Source organism: Rhamphochromis sp. 'chilingali', assembly GCF_963969265.1.
Source record: "Rhamphochromis sp. 'chilingali' genome assembly, chromosome: 9".
NCBI lineage: Eukaryota > Metazoa > Chordata > Actinopteri > Cichliformes > Cichlidae > Rhamphochromis > Rhamphochromis sp. 'chilingali'.
The window spans coordinates 10622317-10638511 of NC_137936.1; the positions used below are offsets into that span (position 1 = coordinate 10622317).

General features: G+C 41.0%; 3 protein-coding genes across 4 annotated transcripts; 1 reads left to right on the plus strand and 2 right to left on the minus strand.

The window, feature by feature from the left end:
- Positions 1-140: 140 nt before the first annotated feature.
- LOC308403384 (tubulin monoglycylase TTLL3-like) lies at positions 141-7324 on the minus strand. Its single transcript, XM_080892735.1, is given in 16 exon segments — positions 141-771; positions 861-1036; positions 1185-1281; positions 1285-1444; positions 2098-2120; positions 2122-2342; positions 2421-2569; positions 2677-2866; positions 2953-3057; positions 3736-3850; positions 3935-4063; positions 4180-4235; positions 4326-4497; positions 4589-4686; positions 6035-6156; positions 7214-7324. Coding segments are annotated over 15 exon segments (1836 nt in total). The 5' UTR covers positions 6135-6156; positions 7214-7324; the 3' UTR covers positions 141-726.
- On the plus strand, positions 6930-10810 carry hmces (5-hydroxymethylcytosine binding, ES cell specific). 2 transcript variants are annotated; one of them, XM_080892737.1, is made up of 7 exons: positions 6930-7074; positions 7232-7453; positions 7789-7932; positions 8044-8238; positions 8433-8587; positions 8664-8856; positions 8948-10810. In XM_080892737.1, exons 2-7 carry the CDS (start codon positions 7265-7267, stop codon positions 9137-9139), a joined length of 1068 nt encoding a protein of 355 aa, XP_080748863.1. In that variant the 5' UTR covers positions 6930-7074; positions 7232-7264; the 3' UTR covers positions 9140-10810. The 2 variants fall into 2 exon arrangements, with proteins under 2 accessions (XP_080748863.1, XP_080748864.1); XM_080892738.1 differs by having other exon boundaries at positions 6935-7074; positions 7327-7453.
- rab7a (RAB7a, member RAS oncogene family) lies at positions 9333-14217 on the minus strand. Its single transcript, XM_080892739.1, has 6 exons — positions 13914-14217; positions 12267-12345; positions 11956-12082; positions 11235-11453; positions 10933-11061; positions 9333-10825 (listed from the first exon to the last, which is right to left on the minus strand). The coding sequence occupies exons 2-6, from the start codon at positions 12317-12319 to the stop codon at positions 10730-10732; spliced, it is 624 nt and encodes a 207-aa protein (XP_080748865.1). The 5' UTR covers positions 12320-12345; positions 13914-14217; the 3' UTR covers positions 9333-10729.
- Between the last annotated feature and the right edge of the window lie 1978 nt (positions 14218-16195).

Here is a 16195-nt window from a genome sequence, read left to right on the forward strand (position 1 = left end):
AATAGAGTTCCCCGCTGATCCAATCTAGTACAACCTAGGCGCGCTCATGTGTCTTCTTCGCGTGGACTTCCCTTACAGTACCGTTGAGCTGTGCATGATCGCCGCCACCTGTTCACTGTCGTTACTGACAGCTTCTCCATTCTGTTTACGGTATCTTCTGTTTGAGGAATTCATTAGCGAGTCTCAATGTCAGCGATATTAAATAATACTAAGCCTCATTAGCTTTTTGCATTTTACTCCATCTCTGTTAGAAAGAGATTTCCGGTGAGAGTGTAGTGATCTCCGTTTTTCACAAAAGCAATCCCAGTTCTTTCAGTCTATCTCCTCCTGATCGCTGTTGGTATATTTTAACCCCTCATACTTCTTTTCTGACCTTTTCATGATTATTTTGGGCTTTCTATATATAAAACTGTAATTAATGCAAAATCACCACTAAAATGAAATCGTTTATCTAGTTTCCACAATGTTATCTTATTAGATGTTACACATCTCTTCTGTTGTCAGACATTGTTGAGTTACCATCATAGGGTGAGAGAAAGAAGACGAGGAGGTGGCAGAAACCCACAGTTGGTGTTTTTGAGCTACATCCTTTAATGGTAGCTTAGGAAGAGACTTTACTTTTTCTGCTGAGGGACTCTTGTCTTTGATGGGGAACGGTGTTTTGGCACTGCACAGCTGGAGGACTTCAGGGGAGGAAGCGAGTAGGGGCATTTAACTCTGAATCCCTCAACACGTACTGTTGTACACATACTGAGGAACTTTCACAGCTGCCTAAAGATGAAAAATGACATCTGAAGTACTCCATCATTGTCTCCATTTAAATATACATAAAGCATAACGAAGGGAAAGCTGTTCCTGACCTTTTTATATATGAGCTGGAAGTCTCCTGTGTTTGCTGTGCGCTTAACTCTCCGATCCAGAACAACTCGTAAAGTGTCCTCCTGCACTGCAGCACAGAGATGGGCTGTCACAGGGGTTGATGGAGCCATGGTGGGACTAGAATTGATTTCTAACAACCACGGATGCAAGTCACGATCTGAAAAATGAACATGTTATAACATGTTAGCTGTTGATAATTATTCTGTTCTTATAACAGTAAAAATATTTAAATGTTATTTAAATGAAATGAATGCAGAGAGTGTAATGTGAAATACAGTGTGTCATGTATGGCGGGCCCATTGTACCTAGCATGAAATCAGCACCATAGAGCTCAAATGTGTTTTTGCGTGACTCTATCAGATCCTGTGCTGTCTGTAACGCATAGATGAGAGCTCTCTTCATTCATGGGACGACTACAGTATCCCACTGAGCTTCCCGGTCCTTGGTGCACAGAAATGTCTTGAACTGGTCAACCGACCACATATTGTCTACTGGAATGCTTCCGTGCCGCTGTAGCAAGGGCCTCAAGCTCTTCTGAATGGAGTTATTACACAAGTGCATGGAGCTTAAAAAATAAAAGACAAAATTGTTATTGGACAGAGGTAGAGTTTGTTAGGCTAGGATATAGAAGAGTGTTACAGGAGACACAAACTCAGGACATGCTTGTATATCAGCAGGTCATTTTGACTATGTCTACATGTCTAAGTACACTGAGTTGCTGCCATGTGATTGACTGATTGCATATTTGCATTAATGAGAAGTCAAACAAGTGGACCTAACAAATTGGCCGGTAAATATAGTTAACCAAATCCCACATGAGTTGCAACCTAGTTGGAACTATTTGAAGTTTGCAACAGCTTAATCCCTCCTGACAAAACTCATATAATTTCTTCATATATTTCTAATACACAAATTCCGAGGATTCCCACATTTCCTCCCCCTCAGCTCAATGGAAGCACTTACAGACTGTGCACTGTGGCTTTCTATTTGTTTGAAGTATGCGGAGGCAGATGTTAGAATTTGACTATACCCAGAGGAGAAAGTTAACAACTATTCAAATGATGCACAGATGGAAAATCAAATTTCCCGCCAAAAATGGCATGCAAAATAATGTTGCCCCTGTGCGGCCTTTCACTTCCTGTTTTTCTATTTTAATGTCAAACTGGTTTCATGTCTTCCCCTTCCTCTCATTTTCACCTCTTATGTTATTCATCTGACCTGTCCATTGAATCTAGCGTGTAAAGGCTGTGTGGAAAAGCGTAAGTAGCACTTTTTGTAGAACCACACGGTCAGAGGATTCCAGTCGGTGACCAGAAACCACTGGCGCACATCAAACTTGGTGTCATGGATAAGGAAGGGGCGCTCCAGGTACTTCTGTACCACCCATTTGTTTTCCTTGATAAGTTTTGGATCACCCTTCACCAGGTCGAGGATCTGGTCAAGACGATTAGCACATTTGATCCCTAGAAAGAAAGTAAAACAGATCAACCATGACTTTGTCAGACAATCTGGGAAAGGCCTGATTGTGCGTGGCCTTTCACCTCTGCCTCTGGACTTTGCTCCAGGTTTGATGATCCAGATGTTATGGATGCCTTCTATCTCCAGCTGGGGATTGACTATCTTCATCCTCTGCAGCATAGCCTTGCAGTGGATCACTAAATAATCACTGCTATCAATCTCTGCTCCACCACTGAGCAAGGAAGCACACAACAGAGTTGTACTTGACTGAGAAGAGCATGTTGGTCTGCTAAAGCCTCTGGATAATTCTCTAACACGCACATGGTGATGCATACTCACTGCACAACTAGATAGTAACTGTCTAAAAACTCTGCCCACTCCTGTGCGGGTGTTTGCTGTGTTTCCAAGTTAGTGTCTATGTCACTGTGCTCCAGACTCTGCAGAAAGTCCTCGCAAACTTTGAGTGCCTTGTTGATCGTTTGGGAAATATTCACTGGGCTAGACTGCCGTTTGCTTTGTTTCTTCTTACCTGAAGGAAAGAACGAAAAACACAGATCGCTCTCTCTTTTTTTCTTTGAACAGAGTAATATACACTTATGTGAGAAAAGGTCATACCCTTAACAGCTTGTATGGTGTGACTTATTCTCTCTCCCTGAACATATTGGTCCTTCTCCACAATGTACTTCAGAAGACTGGTGCACGCAGTCCTCCTGTAGTCATCTGCACAGAGATCAGAGATGTCATGGTGTGCGGGGCAAGCCGTGTGGTGTTGTGAGAAAAGGACCCAAGATGCAGGCACTGGCTGAGATGCGAGTGAGCTTTATTTACAGAAGGTGAAAGCAAACAAAAGCGAGGACAGAACTAAGACATAACCTAAACTGGGGCAACTAATAAACAAACCTGAAACGATAACATGCAGGGAGAAACATGGGATGAGAAGCAGAGAGAGATGCAGAGAACACCAACTAACGGACGGACCGGCAACCAGCAAAGGCAACCCCACACTATAAATATACACACAGAGGAACACAAAATGGCAAACCGAAGGGAGGCACAGCTGATCCTAATTAACAAGACGAGACACAGACCTTCAAAGTAAAACTGGAACCATCGAAAGAACTGCAGACACCGACTCAGGGACATGAAAGAGAGCATAGAGAGAGCACACCGACACATAACCAGACACACAAGGAGGCATGGGAAGAAAACCTCTCAGCTAGAATATATAATCAATAATAATAATGATAATATTAATAAACACAAAACGGTGGGTCACCGACCCAGCACCATGACAAGAGATGAGTAAAGCAGAAATAAAAACTGAAAAAATAAAAAAAACATTACAAAGAGGTACAGTACAAGAGGTCAAGCTTGAAAAGACATAAAAGGAGATCTAACCAATGAAGGCATGCCTCTCATCTAGTGCTGCTAGTCTGTAACAGCGGGGGAAGAATGTGTCTGGGTCAGCCGAATCAAACCAATGTAGTTTCCTCAGATTCAAACACAAGCCTGTCTGTAACGGGAAAGAGAAGTAATGATGGGGGGCACAGAGTTGGATCCTAAGGCTGTCTGAAATAACAACTGCAAATAAATGTACCTTGGTGGTCAAGTTGCCTGCCTTTGAAAAATGATTAGTTATCTGTTCCTTATGCAGGTTTTTTGTGTTGATGGCCTTTCTGCGGTTTGTCCAGTAGAAGTAAACCATTTCATTCCACACCAGCCGAGACTACAGAAATGAGCAGAGGAAAGAGATGAGATCTGAATCTGGGATTGGCTGTAATTTTAATCAGTTTAACCAAGGTTAACAATGTATACTTCCTCAACATGAAAAGCTGGTCTTACCATGACATTGTGAAGTCTGTCAGCATCTTTTTCTTTTTCAGCATCATTTGAGTTGTCTGAAAAGAAGAACCAAATGTTGATAAAATGATGGTGTGTGCAGAGATACCCACGATTAGTCTTCTGAGTCAGCCACGCTTCTAGCTCACCATCATCTCTATCACTACACACAGCATAATTCGAGTCGGTTCTGTTCCTACTGCTCTGATGGCGACGCACTCGGCGCTTAGAGTAGACCATACACCGCTCAACCCAGCCTCTAGCCCTCAGCCCTTCCCTGATAACAGGATACCTGCCCTGGATCGAGAACACCTTATGCATCTGAGAGGACAGAGAGCAGACAAACAAACAGTGGCTTCGCAATCCTGAAAACACATGAACGCTTTGAACACATTCAGGAGTGCAGGATTACCTTGACAGCTTTGTCTACGACAACCCTGGCTTCTCTCAGTCTATCCAGGTCAAGAGCAGGCAGGCTGACAAAATTGCGGCAGACCTCAGGATGGGTAGCTGGCATGCACAACCATATAAACAATCACATTCCAGTCATTGAAAAGAATATATTGACTGCATTTATTGGCTGGACAATAATCCTAATATAAGATAACCTTTATTAGTCCCAGAGGTGGGGAATTACTATTGTTACAGCAGCAGAGTCGACCGGAGGGCTAAATAGATGCACCACAACCTAAAAACAATAACACTATGCAAAATATGTAACATAAAATATATATGAATAAATGTTTTAAAAAATTACAACACTAAGAGCCAATTTAGAATCTCCAGCTGACCTAATGGTTGCCTGAGAAAGTTGGAGAACCCATGCAGACACAGGGAGAACATGTACCTTACATGTAGAAATCCCCCCAGGACCTTCACACCAACGTGCTGCTCATATTGCTCAGTTATGTAAACATGTACTTCTTTTTCTTTGTTTTTATTTTAGCCTAGGTTTTACCATATCAAGATATTTGTTTGGGCACATTGCATTTTACTGAGCTACATGCCATTTACTTATTTAAGCTATTTGTTAATTTTTTGTTTTAAATCTTCATTTTAACTGATGTAGCATTGATTTTCCCAACTTTGGGAAAATGATTCACTAAGCTGATTTCTGAGATGCAGAGTGAATCTACTTGTTTGCAGGTTGCTTTTGGCTTCCTCTTGGTCGTCTTTCTGTATCCCAGCATTCTCCATCTCGAACAAGCCTCTGATTCCCCCGTGTAACACAAAGAGTATCCCATGCAACTATCATATCAACTATTAAACTATCATGCAAGCTGGGGGAGGGGAGGGTGGGGTGGGGGGGGGGACCCCAATGCATAAAGGACACTAAACACAAGTGTTGTTGGCACATGATAGGTACAGCATAACAAAGACTAGGGTAGTAATACCAGAGGCTAAAGGCTTAGTATCTTAAGTGAAGACCAAGGAACAAGCTCATGAAACTTTAATGCATAGTTTTGGCATTCAAACACTTAGCCACCTGTCCTGAGTGTGACCTCATGATTAATTCTGCATTTGTGATCTACAAGCCATGTCTGTGAAGAAAGAGGCCAAGTTGTCTTGAGGTGTGAAAACATACTGTTCATGTTTCAGTTCAACAATAATGGCTTCCTCTGAAAGAATTTCCTCTATTAAAGTTATAATCTGTACATTTAACAATAAAATGGGGTAATAAAATTTAAATAAATGTAAGGATTACTGGCACAAAACCTGGGAATCAACTGGGGAGCATTAGTTGATATTGATGGAGCCAGAAAGAAAATACAACCCAGTGATTTCCAGTTGCATTTGCCTGCTCCTTGGAAAGTTCAGACAGAGGCAGCATTTGCTTTTATAGTTTTGTATCTCTCACCGCTCTCTGGGCATGGAGCACAGTGTCCAGCTGTGGTCTGGTGTCCCTCTTGGTCCATGTGGACAGACCGATGAGACTCCATACTGACATCAGCTCTCATTCCTCAGGAGGATCATTGTGCTCTGCTTCATAGTTACACACAAAACGGGGACACGGTTTAATGCAGGGGTGGGCAATTAATTTGATACACCTGATACACCTGTCAGGTTTGTGTCTAATGCCCCTGCAGGGTGTGATATGTCCTTCAGTTACCTTTTGAACGGAAGGCCAGAAGTGGAGCCATAGATTTACACATATCAGTCTAGACACTAACAAGATTGTCTTGTCATTGCAGCGTAGCTAACCACAGTAAACTCACAAGCTGCTCCAATAAAACATGTCACCATCGCGTTTCTCCTCTCACCTGCTGAGACCCACAGGTGTCAGGAGCGCATGCTGAGCCTGAACCGTTACCTGTTTACTGTTGCCTTGGCAACTCGTGGAAAGCCGCTAACATTTCCGTCTTTATCTATTTGCGATGTGAGCAATATTTAGACGTTAACATTAGCTACTCCGCTTGGTTAGTGTGTTGATGGAAATCGCTTAACATTTTACGTTTATGCCAAATATTATTTTATGGAATGCAATATATGTTTAATTCTTCATTTTCATTCTTTGTTATTATTAATTTTTACATTTTACCTGTTGCACTGTCATAAATATTTTCAGTGGTCTTAATTGCACAGTTGTATTGGTACTTTTTTGGTGGCACAAAGAAGAGCTAGGTACTTATTTATAATTAAACATTGTAGCTATCATATAATATAATATAATATTTGAATAATTATTTTATTATTTTATTTATTTATTATTATTCTCCGTACGGCCGCCATCTTGGCTCTGGCTAGATGGAAGCAGAGCCGGTGTACGTCACGGCGTGTACATCCGCGCCCCCTTCACGGCTCTTGCCCAGGAAAATACCCGCCCTATATTCAAAAATACACCGAACTCTAAACCTCACCTCGGACACAAACTCAGAGGTTAAGAGTGGCTCAGATACAGTAAGTACAGCTTTTTCATGCACGTCAAATATACCACAACATTGGGAAAGTGGTGGGGCAAGTAGTCCTAAATAGTGTCAGCGGCTCTAGAGCTATGTTTTGGTCGATAAAAAGTCAGGCTAACATGCTAACACGATACCTTTAATGTCGTTCTCAGGTGTTGGAAAAGTTCTGCTTCGTCTCATTTAATATGTGTGGAAGAACAGCATGCACCCTTGCTCCTGACGAGCTGAAACGAGCCTGCTCTTACAGAAACCGAAGGGGGCAGAGGAGACAGCCCCGCTGGAGGGATGGAGACGCGGACAACTATCGACCCTCCTACAATAAGAACCCGCAGTCCATGAGTCCCGTCCTGCTGTCACAGAGGCATTTTGACAAGGTAATTATAACGTATACAGAAGCTAACATGTCAACTGTTTGTTATAGCTTAACTTATATTGGGGAAGCGCCCGAGGAGGTGGAAGATGTGACGTTTTTAAGTGAAGTGGGGCTTTTGGTAGAGGACCCCAGGTGAAGTCAGTCACTGTCTAACCTCGTAATAAAACCTTATATATTTTATTACAGTTATAGAACTTAAAAACGTGATGTTAACATTTGCTAATGTATTTCTTGTGTCTGTTGACCGACTATGTATTAAATATTACAGGCTTCAAAAACATATTCTGTCCTTCTGGGTTTTTTTCATTGAATATTGTGTCCGTCTTTTGTCTTCAGGATGCTCCTGTGGATAAGTGTGTGTTGGCCTCAATGCGGTGGGGTCTGGTACCCTCATGGTTTAAGGAGAGTGACCCCAGCAAGATGCAATACAGTACCAGCAATTGCCGCAGTGAGAATATATTGCAGAAGAAGTCCTACAAGGTGCTTTACCTAGTAGCAAGCGATGTTACATTTCCTGTGCATCACGTGTTGCTTTACTTGTCGGTTTTTGTTACATAGGAGTGTCTTAACCATTTTACCATCTCCCTGTAGGACCCTATGTTGAAAGGACAGCGCTGTGTCATTCTAGCTGATGGTTTCTATGAGTGGCAAAAGGTTGAAAAAGGCAAGCAGCCTTTCTTCATCTACTTCCCTCAGACTCAGTCAGGACCCAGCCAGGAGAAAAGAAAGAACTCAGACTCTGAGTCAGTGCGCCCTCCAGCCAAAGCCTCCTCTGGTTTGATGAAGGTTTGCTTTGGGTTTTCTGTTGCAATATAAGCTCCACAAACATTTTTTTCATCTACTTCAAAAGTAGAGAGAATGCAGCTTAGGCGGATATTAAGTTTCCTGTGTGGGAGATGAGCCAAGATAAAAATGTGCATGTGTCCACCAGGTGTTTCTGTTGCATTGTTGAAATCCCCATTATACTCTGTATTTAACAGGGAGGAGAAGCTGCAGGTGAGTGGACAGGATGGAGGTTGCTAACTATGGCAGGAGTGTTTGACTGCTGGACACCACCTGGAGGTGGAGAACCCCTTTACTCATATAGTGTAATAACTGTGAATGCTTCCCCAAATCTGCAAAGCATCCATGATAGGTAAGAATCCCAGACCAGGAAACATGCTCTTAATTCGTGCTGTGTAAAATCATAAATCATTGTGACTGCTTTTTAGGATGCCAGCGATCCTTGATGGGGAGGAAGAGGTTAGGCAATGGCTGGATTTTGGGGAGGTGAAGTCTCTAGAAGCTCTCAAACTGCTCCAGTCAAAAAATATTTTGACTTTTCACCCCGTCTCTTCGTTTGTCAACAACACGCGCAACAACTCTCCAGAATGCCTCCAACCAGTGGATCTCAACAGCAAAAAGGTATCAGATATAATGATGTGGTTGGGAATTTTAGCCATTTTGTACTAACAAGAGCGGTTACAGCTGAGAAATTTGACTCTTTCACTCGTAGGAACCCAAGTCCACAGCAAGCAGTAAGATGATGGCAAGCTGGCTGTCGAGCAGTTCACCTTCAAAGAGGAAGGAGTCCCACACAAGTGAAAGTAAAGAAGAGCAAGCAAGCAAGCCACAGAATCAGCGCAAGTCTGCAGGAGGACTTCAGCAGTGGCTTCAGGGAACCAACAAGAAACCAAGAACAAAGTAAATACATGAACTGAAAACTCGACAGTGTTTGAAAGACCATTCATGCCTTACTTGTTGTACTCTGCTGCTGTACAATTGTATAAGAAAAAGTTTAAACTTTTAAGAAAATTTAACTTGTACTTATGAATACTTTAAATGTAATTCATTGTTCTACAACAATTTAAGAGTTCATCAATAAATGTCAGACACAATAATGCTTTATTCAAGGTTTTTTTTTTTATTACCCTTATTACTTGAAACAATGTAAATGCTATGCATTATCATATTAATAATATAATAATGATGAATGCCAACACTCCCCCCCACATTTGTCCTTCAGAGTTACAGTATGTATGTCATCTTGTTTCAAAGTTTTAAAATAATACGAACAGACAGTTAAAGATCTGATCCGTTAAAAGAAATGTCAAGCACTTGAATCGTATGCCAACACGAGCATCTGGCAGAGTCAGATATGGAGATTTACAACACAACTTTATGTTTTCCCCACACAATGATTGAGAGGTCTGCAAATATACAAAGTTGCAACAGTTGACAATAAAAAGAAATGTACTAGCTAATAGTACTGGGTTATGAATGACAATTTGTACTCGAGAAAAATCTCTCCTCTAGGACTATCTGGTAGACTGACATGCTGTCTTGATTTGGTTCATGTCAAATGTTCTATCTGGAATTTTACAACCTTCATTTCCCCAGCAGAGGAACAGCACTTGGACGCAGGAACTGAGTCTGTATTCACACAATGTTCTCAACCTGAGCTACAATTGTGTTTATTGTGGCTCCAAAATGAGATGTTTCAGTAAGTTTTCAGTTACCGAAGATGAAAGCAAAAAAGAATCTGTACACACTTGTCTAATGGACTTGTTATCAATCTGCATTTCCAATTCTATACCAATTACTAAGAATCAGCAGGCAGTATGATGATATCATCTACACTTTTACACAGTATCCCTGTTTAAGTGTCAGAATTATGTTTTTTAAAGATTTTTATGAGGTCAAGTGAAACCACATTAACAAGTGTTTCAGAGTGAAACTAACATAAGCCACAACACAAATGAGTAAGAAGGGGGAGCAGTGTTTCTACTATTCATGCAGCAGCAGTGGGCTGTGAAAGTAAGAAAACCACTAAAAAAAAAAAGAAGTTTAAATTAAATTAGAAATACAAATAACTAAAGAAGTAATGCTTTGATTTCCCACTTGGACATATTCAAATAAAAACTGTTACAACCAAAACTGGGACTGAAAGCATTGATAAACATAGAACTCCAAGTGAGATCAGCCCATACCACCACTGCCATGAAAAAGTATGAGAAAACACTGGGAAGTCATAGGCTTAATACAAATAAATGTTGTATTGTTCCCTCGAGGTGTTCTTTGGGCTAGGAAATTTAGATTTTTATAGAAAATGTGTACTTTGTATACATAAGGAGGTGAGTGCAGCATGTTTGTGTATACTAGTATTCTCAATAAGTGGGATGCTGCTTGTATGTTGGGCAATAGGGAATAACATAGTGAGCCATGGGAAAGAGGATATATAGACAAGGCAAGACAGGGTAGTGAGGGCATGACAACCCTCTGAAGATCTTCAGGGTCCTCAGCAGCTGCAGGTCTCTGCTGACGGCTTGGCTCGCTCGTTTCTGTCCAGTTTAATTGGCTCAGGGAACTCGTTGTACAACTCCACCTCGGTCTCCTGAAATCAAACAAGGTAACAGAGTCTGTGTGCAGCTCTACAGCTCAGTCTCCATGAAGTTGTGTGTCTAAAACTGCCCAACAGCTTTCCTGCTGACATCACCTTACCTGTTTAAGAGCATTGCGTGCAATAGTTTGGAAGGCCTGCTCCACATTGATTGCTTCCTTGGCGCTGGTTTCAAAATATGGGATGTTGTTCTTGCTCTGGCACCAAGCTTGTGCTCGCTTGGTTGTTACCTGAAACACAAAGAAGATGGTGAGGTTAAAAACATCTGGCAAAACACAAGTTATTCTTGTTTCATTAAGCCATTCGTATGACAAATTACCAACACCTGTCACACATTTTCGATAAAAGATGATGCATCACTTACATGATGTAACACGTCTGACACAGTTACATTTGAACACACCTGTCTGTTTTCCAAGTCGATCTTGTTGCCCAGCACCACAAAGGGGAAGTTTTCAGGGTCTCGTGGGCTGGCCTGAATCAAGAACTCGTCCCTCCAGCTGTCTAGGGTCTTGAAGGTGTTGGGTGCAGTGACGTCAAACACCAGGACGCAGCAGTCTGCTCCACGGTAGAATGCCACACCTAAAGACTGGAACCTCTCCTGACCTGCTGTGTCCCAAATCTAAGAGACAAGAATCTTTATGCTTACAGGCCCCAAATAAACAGAAATTTAAAAAAACAAACAAAAAAAACCCCCAACAACACTGGTTTGTATGGTTGAAATTAACCACATCTAACTTTTACCCCTAATTTGAGTTTCTCACTTTTTTTTTGTAGTTTTTAAGAAATAAAAATGAGAAAAAAGTATAACTAGTTTAATAGCCTTTGCAGGTCAGACGGTCACCTACATTGTCCAGTTTCAAAACTCATCTTAAAACGCATTTATACTTCCTGGCTTTTGACCCAGCATGAGACATTGATCTTAGTTGTTTTAACTGATTTATAGTTGCCTATTTTTACTTCTTTTTTATTGTTTTCAATGTACTTATTCATTTTTGTGTATAGCGCTTTGTGTCCGCTGCAGCTGTTTATAAAGTGCTTTATCAACAAAGTTGCCATGGTACATAAGACTTAACATTTCCATTCAGTTTTTCAGTATTCTTGTGAGCATATTTTGGCAGTACCTGCATTGTGACAAGTCTGTCATCCACCATTACTTCTTTTGTCAGGAAATCAGCGCCTATTGTGGCTTTGTACTGGTTGCTGAACTTCTTATTCACATATTGATTCATCAACGAGGTCTTCCCAACTCTAGAACAAAAATTGCAGAACAATATTTAACACACATGAAGGGAAGAAACAAACGAAACAAAATCACCACAATGAACTCATTTGTAAAGCTTATAAATCCTACTTATTCCTACTGGTGTCTAATTTGAAGTGAGCCATTATTCAGACCCCTTTAGCATTGAAGCAGCTGCTCAGCATCACTTACCCAGAGTCTCCAAGGATGATGACTTTGAGTAATACTTTCTTCCTCGACGTCATTGTGCCACAGCCGCGAAGACAACAAACTTTATTAGAAGAGAAGAGAAGTAAGCACTAGAAAAGCTTAAATGAGACAAACGAGACTAAGACTAAGTGCACCAACTGCTCCTGTACTTGTCTTTTCTTCACTTTGGTAACAAAGAAAACGGCTACACTGTACCACGAGGCTCAAAATATAACAATGCAATGTTGAGGCCGTTGATCTGAGCTGACATTTGGTTCTTTTTGTTATGCTGTGAAGTATTCATTTTGTTCTATTTATATATTTCATATACACCATTCAATGGAATAAACTACATTGTTTCATTTTGAAGCAACCATTCTTGGAGGTTTATAAAAACAAACGTCAAAAGAAATGGAAGCATGCCCAGTTACTCCAAAATGGGTATGAATTCATTTTGATGATGTCTTCTCTGAAATATGCATTTATCCAAATACAAGGCAGGTATTGCACACCGTTTAGCTTCACAATTTAATTCATAAGTCTTAATAAACAGTTCCCGTTTGTTAAATTTGAGGAAATGGGACAATGTATTATAGTTGTCAGCCATTTTCTATTCTCCCCCCCACCCCCCTCAAATGTAGTACATCCTCCTCTCATTGTTTAATCTCTGTTAAGGGGTGACACAAAATCCAAGAGCTGCAATAAACATCCCAGACCCTGCTGATCACAAGTCTAGTTCGTTTGTTTGTATGTGTATAACTAAAATCCAGATGTCAAATATCCTCATCCTTTGTGCCTGCTCAAGACATCACTGAGCATTTCCGACTTGGACCGAGTGTGCTACGTACTAATAACTACCTTTCACTGCTGTAGTGACCAAAGTCCAAACTCAATTACAGAAAGGCTTTATCAGTCCAATCGGGATTTTTTTTTTTTTTTTATCTTGGAGACAACATTACTGAAAGAAGGTACAGAGCCTAATCACAGATTATGCTGTGTTTCACAGATCACCCCATTATGAGAACAAGTAACCACGGCTCGAGGCAAAACTAGCATAGCGCTATGCGGCTCTCATAATCTGTGCCCCATGACACTGTGTCAGCGACTGATCACATGGTTAAAACACAGGACCAACGGAACCATGACTTGGCAAGCATGTTGAGCATAATAAGTACTTTAGCTGGCCTCGGTGCACCAAGGGGTAGGATCCATCGATAAGGACTCAACTGTAAATCCGGCTAACTATAGTTATTTTCACTTTATACATTGTAAAACAATGTTGCACTTGCATTGAAGCAAACTGTCGTGAAGACTTTGAACGTATTTGCAAGGGGCTAGCTAGTCAGAAAAAAATTACATTTAAAACACTAAATGCTACATAGTTAATTGAGTAAATCCAACAAAAGGGTGAAGCTTGAAAACACTGTCATTAATAAATACAACATAATTTCAAAACAATGGGGGTTGGGGCGTTTTTCCTTTTCTTTTTTGGACAGTGTCAACTAGCTACCACATCTGTGACACTTCTGATTTTTTGCTAACGTTTCGTTAGCTACGCAAGCCTGATTGACCAATTTAAAACTTAGATAACGACATCTATACTCTTATCATATGCTATCACTAAAATAAACAAAGTCACCACAAACCAACCTGGGCAGTGGTCCTTCAACAAACAGATGTCAAAAGTGGACTTTTCCTTTGCTTCGTCTGGAAGGCTAACGCACAGGCTAGCGAGCAAGCTAACGGCTCCTCCAAATGTCTGGCGTAACAAAACAACACGTACACAGCGTCGACAGCTAATTTATTTCTCACAACGAGCCCCTCAAATGACCCTTTTTATCGAAATCAATACTGCCAGTGCCGAAGTTTAACTCCCTTCGTCTAACGATTTGGTAAAATGCTCTTGTCCAGTTCCCGTTGACGCTCGCTTTTCCAGTCGAGCTAGCGTGCTAGCTTTCAGCGGAGCTATGTTCACTTCCTCCAAAACAAGAACCGTCATGAGCGCTGACGTCACGCGCTACCGTGACACACAGCTGCTAATGTTTGCCCATACTGTATATATAACATTATGGAAGGACTTTGACCTTTATATAAGATAAGATAAGATAAGATAAGATAAGATAAGATAACCTTTATTAGTCCCACACGTGGGAAATTTGTTTTGTCACAGCAGGAAGTGGACAGTGCAAAAGTTATGAGGCAAAAATTAGAATACAATAAGAATAAATACAGTACACAACTGTACAGAATAGAATAAAATACTATATACAGTAGAATAAAATAAAATAAATATACAATAAGATAAAAATAGAATACAAATACAAATACTATATACAACTGAGTAAAAATACAACGATGACAGAAAGGATTATTGCACTTAGTATTATTGCATATGTATGGATGTGTGTGCTTGATCAGTTAAAGTCTTTATTATGGAGTCTGACAGCAGTGGGGAGGAAAGACCTGCGAAATCTCTCCGTCCCACACCGTGGGTGCCGCAGTCTCCCACTGAAGGAGCTGCTCAGTGCTGTCACAGTCTGCTGCATGGGGTGGGAGATGTTGTCCATCAGGGATGACAGCTTAGCCGCCGTTCTCCTGTCACTCACCACCTCCACTGGGTCCAGAGGGCATCCTAGAACAGAGCTATATGGAGTAAAATAAACAACCTTGACTACCCTTCAATGATGAAAGTAAGGAAACTTATTCTTATTATGAAATTCCACTATTTTATTTCGTTACGGAGTTTCTATAACTATGAAGTTAAAATTACCCATCCAACCATGTCGTATATTTTGTTGAAATCTATAACTTATAAGAATTGAAGTTGTTTTTGTCCAATGTCACCTCATTTTTAAAGATCTTCCATCAGTTCATCAGATTATTATTGTTATGATTATTGTTTGTTTGTTTTTTACTTAAGATTTTTTGTTAAAAGCTGAAACTTCATAACCATTGTCAGTTTATCCAACGTACTTGACAAATAGGGAAACTTGGCAGGAAGGTTTTAACTTGAGGTGATACTCCATTCGCAATAAGTCAAAAGTCACTCCTGATCTGCTGCCGAAACCCGGGATCGAACCAGGGACCTTTAGATCTTCAGTCTAACGCTCTCCCAACTGAGCTATTTCGGCGATATATATGGGCTGGGAAAAGAAATACACACTGGCGACTGGCCAAATGGTAGAACTGTAGCATTTCAGATTGTTTATTTGAAATTCAGGATCAGTCATTGACCCTAGCTGGGGCAGAATTAAACATACACTATCTACCAATTGGTAGGTTGGTTCCCCAATTCCTGGCTCTTGTAATCTGTATTTCAAAGTGTCCTGAGGTAAGATATTGAACACAGAGCTGCCTCTGATGCAGTAGCGGTTTTTGATACGGGCCACACGGGCGGTTGCCCGGGGCGGCATCACGGGCATCGGCAAAAATAAATAAAAAAATCTCGTACTCATGCTGCCCCGACGTCATGCCAGGGTGGGGCGGTGGGGGACTTATAATGCACCGATGTTTTTCCGAAATTCTATACGCGCTGAAGTCAAAGTAAACTTTATTGTCATCTCCACTACATACAGTACAGTATATAGAGAGACGAGGCTCCAGTTACAGCAGTGCAAGTAAACAAACAATAAATATAAGAAGAGTAAGAAAATAAATATACACTTTAGGACTCGGGGTAAAGGGATCAATAACAATTTGAAATTTATAATTTACAGTTTGATGATTTAAAGTCTCACACACAACCCGTCGAAAGGGGAGGCCGGCTGCTTCCAAATAGAGCACATTTCATTCATAATGATGTAAATCCAAGCCCATTATGTATTCATGATTTGAATCCTGGGTTGTGTGAAATCCCAGTTTGTGGGGGGGGGGAGGGCGTCAGAGGGAGTGCTCGCCCAGGGCGCCAAACAGGCTAGGACCGCCACTGCTCT